This window comes from Phoca vitulina, unplaced genomic scaffold (genome assembly GCF_004348235.1).
Source record: "Phoca vitulina isolate PV1807 unplaced genomic scaffold, GSC_HSeal_1.0 scaffold24, whole genome shotgun sequence".
Classification (NCBI taxonomy): Eukaryota; Metazoa; Chordata; class Mammalia; order Carnivora; family Phocidae; genus Phoca; species Phoca vitulina.
In genome coordinates, this window is record NW_022589727.1 from 17,988,992 (window position 1) to 17,998,803 (window position 9,812).

At 44.5% G+C, this 9,812-nt stretch overlaps 1 protein-coding gene across 8 annotated transcripts in view; it reads left to right on the plus strand.

Annotated features, from left to right (window-relative positions):
- OSBPL1A (oxysterol binding protein like 1A) overlaps nucleotides 1-9,735 on the plus strand; it is a 218,802-nt gene extending 209,067 nt beyond the window's left edge. For 4 of the 8 annotated variants that reach the window (XM_032421388.1, XM_032421389.1, XM_032421386.1 and 1 more), the window contains exons 23-28: nucleotides 807-896; nucleotides 1,135-1,261; nucleotides 2,632-2,748; nucleotides 3,353-3,476; nucleotides 4,732-4,822; nucleotides 8,472-9,735. In XM_032421388.1, the coding sequence (XP_032277279.1) occupies nucleotides 807-896; nucleotides 1,135-1,261; nucleotides 2,632-2,748; nucleotides 3,353-3,476; nucleotides 4,732-4,822; nucleotides 8,472-8,574 (652 nt within the window). In that variant the 3' untranslated portion in view covers nucleotides 8,575-9,735. The remainder of the gene's footprint in view (nucleotides 1-806; nucleotides 897-1,134; nucleotides 1,262-2,631; nucleotides 2,749-3,352; nucleotides 3,477-4,731; nucleotides 4,823-8,471) is intronic. The other 4 variants (XM_032421393.1, XM_032421391.1, XM_032421394.1 and 1 more) reach the window with 2 other exon arrangements.
- The last annotated feature ends 77 nt before the right edge of the window (nucleotides 9,736-9,812 follow it).

Consider the following 9,812-nt stretch of genomic DNA (forward strand, 5'->3'; position numbering starts at 1 on the left):
TGGGACTCTTGGGTAAATAGAAGCTCATCCATGTAATAAATGGAGTTCATTAAAGTTTCTGATTAGGGAAGACTGGGTGAATTCTGAGTTTTCACAGATAAAATTATAGTTTCATCCTCAGCTCATTTTGTTTATAGTGCTTAGTTTGTATTATTCACAGAGGGGGCTGAGGTGGGAAGAACATGAAAGTTAAAAAGAGCTGGGTTCAAATCCTACTTTGTGCCCTTAGTCAGATATCTTACTCGTCTTGGGCTGCTCTAACAGACCACGACTGATTGGGCAGCTTAAACAGTAGAAATTTATTTTTCCTAGTTCTGGAGGCTAAGAAGTCCAGGGTCAGGGTTCTGGCAGCCTTGATGTCTGGTGGAGGCTCTCTCCCTCGTTTGCAGCGGCGGTCTCCTCATCTCCTCACATGGTGGACACAGAGCTCATGTCTTGTGTCTCTTTAGAAGGGCAGTAGTCTCATTTATGAGGACTCCACCCTCGTGACTGAATTACCTCCAGATACCATCACACTGAGAGTTAGGCCTTCAGCATATGAATTTGGGGAGACACCAACATTGATTCCATAGCAGCATGAGCCTTGCTTACCTTCAGGTCTCTTGTTCTTCATGAGCCTTGCTTACCTTTTCTTGATGGTGAGTCCAGTACTAATTGAGGATCAGCCATGATAACCTCTGTGTGGAGCCTGGCATGTGTTAAAAAATCAGTCCAGAGCAGCTGCCCTAGAAAGGTCACCTTCCTCATTATTCTCTACTGCTGCTTCCATGGTGAATGGTCATCTGAGCTTAATATCTTTTTCACAGGACTGGGGACAAATGTGTGTTGAATTTTAAGCCATGCGGCCTTTTTGGTAAGGAATTACACAAAGTTGAAGGCTACATTCAAGATAAAAGGTAAAGTTTCCATTTTAAATGTTGAGTAGTTAGTATAGGTGTCCTCCACGAAATAAAATGTCAGTATTAAAATCTGCCATAACCTAGGAAACAAGCATTTCAATGAGTTGAAAATTTTTTCTTCTACAAGGAAATAGGTTTCTCTAAAGAATCTGATTCATAAGCATCTTCATAGTAAGATTCAGTTACAGCAAAACATTGGCTTAATTGTTGGCTGAATATCAATTTCTCTTGACAGCAAAAAGAAGCTCTGTGCCCTCTATGGGAAATGGACCGAATGTTTGTACAGTGTTGACCCAGCTACTTTTGATGCCTACAAAAAAAATGATAAGAAGAATACTGAAGAGAAGAAAAACAGCAAACAGGTGAACATCCTGTAAGGTGGTATCGAAGGAATCACTGGGCTCTTGAATTTGTACTAATCCTTTTAGAGGCGCTTGTTACTGGGTCATAGTTTGACTTTATTTTTTTGGCTTGTTGCTAATGCATGTAATTTTTTCTTCCTGCATCATCTTTATTTAATTGAGATATAGTTGAAATGCATCCTTGAATCCTTTTAACAACAGAGAACAGGCCCTGGTGGCGACTGTTTGCCGTTGCCTTCCACGGAGTCCGTGGCTGTGTGCAGTTGTGCGTGAGGCGGTGATTGGAGTCACATGGCTTTGGGAAGTTGGAGTTCAGCTTGGACAACCGTTCTCTTCCTTTGTGTTTACGTGCCTTAGAAGCTGAGATCGGTTGAATGTTTAAAATTGCCTCCCAAATTGTTTCCTGCATTTTCACGCCTGTTGGCAGTTCTGTTGCGCGCTCTCGTGTCTAAACCACAGGAGTGAAGACCCGCGCAGTTGAGGGGGTCCCTGGTGACCCCTCCACGAGACCGTTCACTCCGCACACGCGAGGCGCACAGCCCCTGCCGCAGGCCCCAGGGAGGCTCGTGCTGAGCACGCTGCCGTCCCTCTGCCCCATGCGGGGGAGCTGGGGGCGAAAGAGAGGGCGCCTGTCGGGACAGGAGATACCTGAGGGCTGGTTACTCCCCAGGAGCCAGCGCCGTGGTTAAACGAGCACAAACTCTGGGAAGGAAGCCTGTCTGCCACTGAGGAGCGGGTGGAGTCTTAGGTTTCCCACCTCCTCTCTGGTACCTTCAGTGCCTTCATTTGTAAAACGAGGGGGACAGCCGGAGGAAATGGGGTGTCCTCGGGAGCCTGACATCCTTATAAATCCACTTTGTAGTGATTGCGTTTAGGATCCCTGCTGGCTTTGTGTCATTGATACATGTAGTTAACTGTCCCAAGAATGTAACCTTTTCTTATTCTTACAATGTGCCCGTAAGTATTCCACTGAGTTATTTGGTCTTTAAGAAACAACAAAAGCTTTAAAAACATGCAGACACTGCAGTGAGGAGCGGTGATGACCGTCGTAAGGCCTCGCGCGCGGCCAGTACTGAGTAGCGCAGCGCACACGGCCGCGTGGGCTCACAGCTCCCCGCCAGCAGGCGCTTACGGCTCCGGCCGCCGTGGCGAGGCAGGGGCGAGGCAGGGGCGAGGCAGGGGCGAGGCAGGGGCGAGGCAGGGGCGAGGCAGGGGCGTGGCAGGGGCGTGACGAGAGAGTCGGGCTGCCCCGCCCCCGGCGGCGGACGTGCTCGTGCCGTGCCGTGCCGTGCCGTGCCGTGCCGCGCCGCGCCGCACGCCGTGGCTGTTTTTACAGCACTGAAGTCGTGTCCCTGTGTTGGCTCTTCCAGATGAGCAGTTCTGAGGAGTCGGACGAGATGCCAATGCCCGACTCTGAGAGCATGTCTGTGATCCCTGGAAGTGCTCTTCTGTGGCGAATAGCCCCACGGCCTCCAAATTCCGCCCAGGTGAGGTGGGCCCCGTGGCCGTGGCCTCGCTGCCCGTACTCCGCCCCGAGGGCGCTCTGTGCCCGGCACGTGCGGGGCTGGCCGCAGAGGAGCGCAGCTGGCCGTCAAGATGCCCCTGGGCTGTGCCTCGGCCAGCTCGTGTGTGCCGGTTGCCGTGTCCCCTGCGGTGCCGTGCGTCCGTCCCGTCTGGCGCCTGGCGGGGAACCTGTGGGGGCGGGGGGCCTGGGCGCCTTCTTCAGTCCTAACTTGGAGTAAGACTGGCTCTCAGCAAACATGGTGATGCAGACACTTGAGTCTTGGGGCCCCCAGATCCAGCAAGTACTGACTTTAATGAAGTAAAAAGAATGTTGATTTTGCTTCTAGTTCCACTTCAAGTTGACAGGGCCGGAGGATAGTTATCTGTGTGACCTGCTCTGAGATTTCTTTGAGACCAGCACTCATGGGTGGTGCAGACGTGGGTGAAAACATTAGACTGGTCTGAGAAGGCTGGTCCTCGTCCCCACAAGACGGAGGGAGGCCATGGTCAAGTCCTGCTGTCCTCGGGGGTTTTCAGGGTGCCTTATGCCTTGCTACATGTTAATTTGGACATTTTGCTGCCTTTCAGATGTATAATTTTACTAGCTTTGCAATGGTTTTGAATGAAGTAGACAAAGGCATGGAGAGCGTGATTCCTAAGACAGACTGCAGGTTGCGGCCTGACATCAGAGCTATGGAGAACGGAGAGATAGGTAACGAGTGTCCGAGGGGGTGACGGTGAATGAAGCCTCACTTGGGGGGGAGGAGGAGGTTTTGTGAGTGTTTGCATCTTGTGGTACAAGCATATGTCCTCTCTCCGAGAGATTTTTGTAATTAGCTTTCGTTTAGATTCATTACTTCAGTGACCCTCCCTGACAATTTAATATACTACATATGGCCAGAGACAGATCTTAAATGTCAGAGGGGAATTTGAGAAAAGAATTAGCATCATTATCAACTTGAAACTATATACTAATTAGTTCACTGTATATTTCAGAATTTATTTTTTTTTTTTTATTTTTTTTATTTTTAAATATTTTATTTATTTATCTGACAGAGAGAGACACAGCAAGAGAGGGAACACAAGCAGGGGGGTGGGAGAGGGAGAAGCAGGGTTCCTGCCGAGCAGGGAGCCTGATGCGGGGCTCGATCCCAGGACCCTGGGACCATGACCTGAGCTGAAGGCAGCCGCTTAACTGACTGAGCCACCCAGGTGCCCCTATATTTCAGAATTTAAATACTACCTTGTGAGTCTCAAGGAAGAGCGTGGCCTTGGTTAATTATAACATTTTTACCTGGTGTTACATTTCTAATTCAGTGGTTCTCAAAAGGGAAGCAGTTTTTACCCCCAGGGGATGTGTGGCCGTGTCTGGAGAGTTTGTCATGTCTGGGGATCTGCTGCTGGCATCTAGTGGCTAGAGGCCGGGATGCCGCCAGAGGTCCTGCAGCGCCTGGGACGGCCCCACAAAGAATCAGGCGGTGCGAGGTGTGGGGACACTGAGGTGGAGAGTCCCTATCTGAGTACCTTGGTACTCCTTTTGAATGATCAGTGAGACAGTGCACCAGGATTTTGGAAAACTGTTTGAATTTTTTATGACTGGAATGTGAAGGAGCTCTGTGAGGTCTCACCAAGGATTAAGAAAAATTCTGCATTTATTCAGTTTTTCCACCCAATTTTTCATTGAAGCTTTATAACATAATTTTTTTGACCTTAAGAATAAGCAGGTCGTTTTGGTAAGTACAGAGGTTGTTAAGGGTGAGACTGTAGAAGGAGACGACTGGGTCTTGAGGGCCAGCTCTGCCTCTTACTACCTTGGCTACGTGTTAAAATTTTAATGTAATGTTGGTTTTCTAATAAAACGGAGAGATCATGTGAATGCATGTGGGTGATGCTTCTCTGTAACGTTACTGTGCCCGGCAGTCTCTACTTGTAGAATAACTGGTTTTCCACTCATGTTTGTACCTTAGATCAAGCTAGTGAAGAAAAAAAACGACTGGAGGAAAAGCAAAGAGCAGCCCGCAAGAACAGGTCCAAGTCGGAGGAGGACTGGAAGACGAGGTGCGTGTGGCCCTAGGGTTGCGGGGTGGGGCGGGCGTTGGGCTGCAGAGCTTTCCCAGGACTGGAGAGAAAAGCTACTTCCTCCAGGTCTTCAAGCTGAAAGACTTGCATGTGTGATAAAGGAAAAGGGCTATTTGGAAATGAAGGTTAAAATATTCCCACACGATTAATGCAGGTAAGTGGTTTAAGCAAACCGTCTACCTTCCATGTCTGGCGAAGTCCTGTCCTTTTCTTGTTATAAGAGGGAAAGTAAAATCCAGAATGACAGATTTTGGCACAAAAATAGGTTCAGAGCCACTTGCTTATAGTATAAGTGAGTAAATACACAGAGCCATTTGCTACTATGTGTATCCAGGATATTTAGACAGTGCCTTTACTCTTCCAAACACAAGGGATTTGACATGCAACAGAAATACGATCTGTATAAAGTAACATCTTGAATTCCATTCAGAAATAGAAAGTGGGCCGTAAAATTTCTTAGTTTTGGAAATTTTGTTTTTTTGAGTCAGGAGTTGCATAGTGACTTTTTATTGAGTAATAGAATCACTTGTAAACAGGAATAGAATAAAAACATTTTCTAAATTTATATCACATAATAGAAACCATTGTCCCATTGTAGAGGCAATATGGACATATTTTTGCAAACATTCAGCAGACATTATTTGGTAGCCCTTTTGCATTTTAGGAAAAGATAATTACAGCTAGGAAATGACCTTAGATTTCATCTAATCCAGTGATTCTGGGGCTTGGTTAGTGTTAAAAATCTTTTTCCAGTGAATGCATAAAGAATCTGCAAATACAGAACTCATGGAGGCAGAGCTGCCATGGTTGGAGGGGGGGGAGGGGGATGGGACATGGGACACGCCCAGTCCTCACCTTCTCCTACCCTGCACAGACCCTGGCTCCCTAGACCTGTGCAGAATACCGTTTGAAAGTGGTCTAGAAATCCCTTCATTGTTCAGAGGAAAACAAATGCTGATGTATTTCATTTTGGAGACTTGCTCAAGGACACACAACCAGTGAGCCCTAGACCTCTGACTAGATACATTACTGACCTCCAGCAGTCCTTCAGGCAGAGCTACACGCTCCCCTCCGATCCCTTTGAAAAGATTGGATTCATTTTATCATTATTTCTAGTCTCTTTTGCAGAAACCCCACTTCTGTACTGTATTTCTAATTATTAACTCCTTTATTTTTCTAGTCACATTTTCAGGTGTACAAAGTAAGTGCAAAGTCCACTAAGAGTTTTTACGGTCAGAGTCTTATGTAATTGAGAGAGCAGTGAGCTTCAGACAGCGGGGTGGTAGCGTGGAGCTCCGACCAGGCACTGCGCCCGGGAGCTGCCCCCTCAGGCCTTTCCTCCAAGGCGCGCTCCCAGCATCAGTAGTGCCTGTGTGAATACCCGTGGTTTTGAAATGATCCCACTGACTCTTTGTCAAAAGAATCTGCTTTGAGCTCTTTTTTAGTGGCTGTAAGGAGAGTGCATGTTCACTGACTGGATTCTTCTCAGGATGGATGATGTGTTCAGCTTGAGGTGAGGCAGGGCGGTTTGTAAAGGAACATTTTCTGCTGGTTAGCGCTAACTAGCCTTCGGAGAAATCAAACCCAGAGACTTACTAGAATCTGTCCCAAATTCCTCCACACTTAAAGCTGGTATTCCTGCTAATACAGGATTCACTGGAAGAGTATAGGCTCCAGAATTTTTCAGGCTGGAAACTGTGGTCCCTGCTGTGAAAATGCCACTTGTAATCCTGACCTACTTCCCCAGAGGAATCCTCACTACTGAGTGAGGACAGGGTTTGAAGTGGCGGTGGGGCTGGCGGCGGCGGGGGATGTGTTGAGGCAGAAACGTTGGCGGGGTGTCTCCCGGACAGTCTGAGCAGCGTGCAGAATTCAGACTTGATAGACTGCTGTTTTACTGATACAGACCCACGGACTCTGGAGAGCCAAAAATATTGGAATAAAAGGTGGTAGCAAGGAAATCTTACCCTCCTCTTTGCTGTTACCGTGCTTGTCTCCAATGTGTGCATTTAGAAAGACAAATCAGCTGGACTTTTTGGTATATGTGGGAGGGGTAGGATGATAGCAGCAGAGGTTTCTAGACATGAGTGTTCAAAATTAGAACTAGCAGTTGAAGGAAACTCTGGTCCTCTACATCAGACCATTGACTCTGAGGTGCTCCCCTCTAGTGCAGTATTTGGACTCTCTCCAAGGGCACGCAGCCTCGAAGAGAGGCTGTGGTTGCAGACATGGTCTTTATTTTTTTAGACATGGTCTTTAGAGAACTTTGCTTACACCGTGGCACATGGCCTGAGGCTTGGTTCATTTTTTAAATTATTTTTTATTACCTTGATTTTGATGTTTCTGCTTTTCTGAAGCGCTTGACTTTGCTAAGCCTAACTAACAAAAGTGCTTTTACTCCTTGGACTTTGGGGACCGAAAGGAGTGTAACTGTATACTTCATATTATTAGACAGAATTTTCTGACTTTCTGATAATGGTTTAATATATTTCTAGTCTGGTTAACCAGATCTGATGTATCTTGATCATTTAAAGTAGACTTAAATTTTCTAATTAGGAAAAAGTCCCAAAAGCTAAATAGAGAATTTAGATATTAATATTCTAGAAAATGTGGTCTAATGGGCTTTTACGATGTGATCCTTCAAGGAATCTGCCTTTCTTTCTCTAAGGGCATTTTGTGCTGCTGTAGGGATAATAGAAGCATTGGGGACTTAACAAACACGTCTAACCTCATTTGAATAGTTAAGCTGCTTCTAACATTTTTTTTTTTAGAAAGAATGGAAAACACCTGTGAAACTTTTTCACAAATGTTACTCTGAAAGCAAAATCATACTTAGAAAATGTGACGCAAATTTAATTGTGAACCTTTTGAGCAAGTAATTTTGCATTTCCCTTACCTGAAGGAAGCTGGGACTGTGGGAACTAGGTGGTGTTTTTAAAGGGCAAGGAAATGATTAGAGCAGCTCTTTGCAGGATTAAAGATCGATCGGGATGTTAACAGCAAGGTGCAACCTAAGAAGCCATATTATTAGCATGAGGAAAATGGAGACCCAGGAAGATTAGGAGTAATTTCGGTGGATTCAGTGTAGCATAGTAGATTTAAAAATCATGGTCTTTAAAATCAAACCTGTTTGATAACAGTTACTGGCTTGGGCAAGTTATTTAACTTCTCTGACATTCCACTCCCACTTTGAGTTTAGGGGGCATTAACTCTGAATCCGGTACTTTCCATGTTATTGTAGGTATGTTGTAAAAGTTCATTTCCTTACCCTAACTCCTTACCAAAAAAAAAAAAAAAAGCCTTCTGGTGGAAGATAAGGAATGAGGCTAGAGGACAGTCAGACAAATAGATTGGTTCTTATGCCCCTACTAGACAGAAGATGTTACTTCTGCTGAGTACTCCTGTCAGATGCTGTGGAAAAATCCATAAACCTTTTGTGTGGTATCATTACATCTTTTGGAATATTATTCTACATAGGTGCTCTCTAAAAATGGCAGGACTTCTTTAAAAGTCTCTTTGGAAATCCCTAACTCAAGAGTGAGGTGAATTGCTACAGGAGTTAGTGAAGTGGCAGGAACCCTGTGATTTCAGTTTCCCCCCATGAATCTTGTCCTTTCTCTTCAAACAGGTGGTTCCATCAAGGTCCTAACCCCTATAATGGAGCACAGGACTGGCTTTACTCGGGCAGCTACTGGGACAGAAACTACTTCAATCTGCCTGACATTTATTAAAGTGCAGACAAGTCAGGGTGTTTGGCTAATCTACAAATAAGTCTTAAACCTATGTTTTTAAATTTTTTCCTTGGTTTCTACTCATCTTTTAAGAAAAAAAGCCGCTCATGAGATAACTTGCATTTCACCCAACAAAAGTAGGGCATAAGGTGATATTGGTGATGAAAAGAAAAATGGGTAATTTTGCTATCCAAATAGACTTACTGATTTGAAATACTGTTTTATAGAGGTAAGAGAAACGGTGTGGAGAATATGCTTTTTATGGTTGTTACTGCCATATTTACTGAAGGTTTATACCCAACTGTACCTTTAGCTTTATGGAATTATATAGTAATCCCAAATCAAGTGACTTTGAATATTTTTATGCCGTCATGCTTGAATGTTTTAGATGTAACTTTGAAATGTTTAGAACTCTTCTATACAATGTTTATGTGCTCAAATGCAGAGAAGGTTATGTCATTTTGTAAAGACTACTTTAAAAAGATGGCTTTTCTTCATACTAATCCTCTCCAGTTTACCCCTTCCCACCTCCAAAAAGAAAAAGTACCTGAATATTCAGAACAGGTGTTCCTGATTTGAAAGCTCTTCTAAAGAATTAAACTGGAAAAGGTATTTCACTTATTTTAGTGCTCTAAATTTATTTTTACAATTTTCTGTAATCAAGGTCCTTAGAATTAAAAGGTGTTTGAATTGAAAATTTGTATAAAATCTAGCAATTCACAAAAATGCCCTAGAAATAGATTCTAATCACCATCATTACATAATGACAAACCTTTTTAAATGCGTCAACTTTGTGGCAAATGCCACCAGAGACATTAAGTTGCACTCATGTATTATAAGTACCAAACTATAAAAGGAGGTCTTGTGCATTTCAAGTTTGCAAGGTACCTGTATACTTAAAATATGTATGGAGACCTCCTGTACAGTAGCTTTGCCCCTTTAATTGGGGTACATTAATCTTACGGTATTTATCCATCCAACCCCAGACTGAGATCTTGCTCCAAGGGGCTTTAGGTAGCTGACAGTAAATTATTTTAATTGCCATCTTGAAGTTAACAAGTGTTATAATGAAATAATCTACCTGATGCTAAATAAAGGCTTTAGAATGTTCCCAAAAAGTGTGGTTTTTGTTTTAAGATTTTGTGAGAGAGAACACAAGCAGGGGGTGCAGCAGGCAGAGGGAGAAGCAGGCTCCCCACTGAGCAGGGAGCCTGATGCAGGACCCAATCCCAGGACCC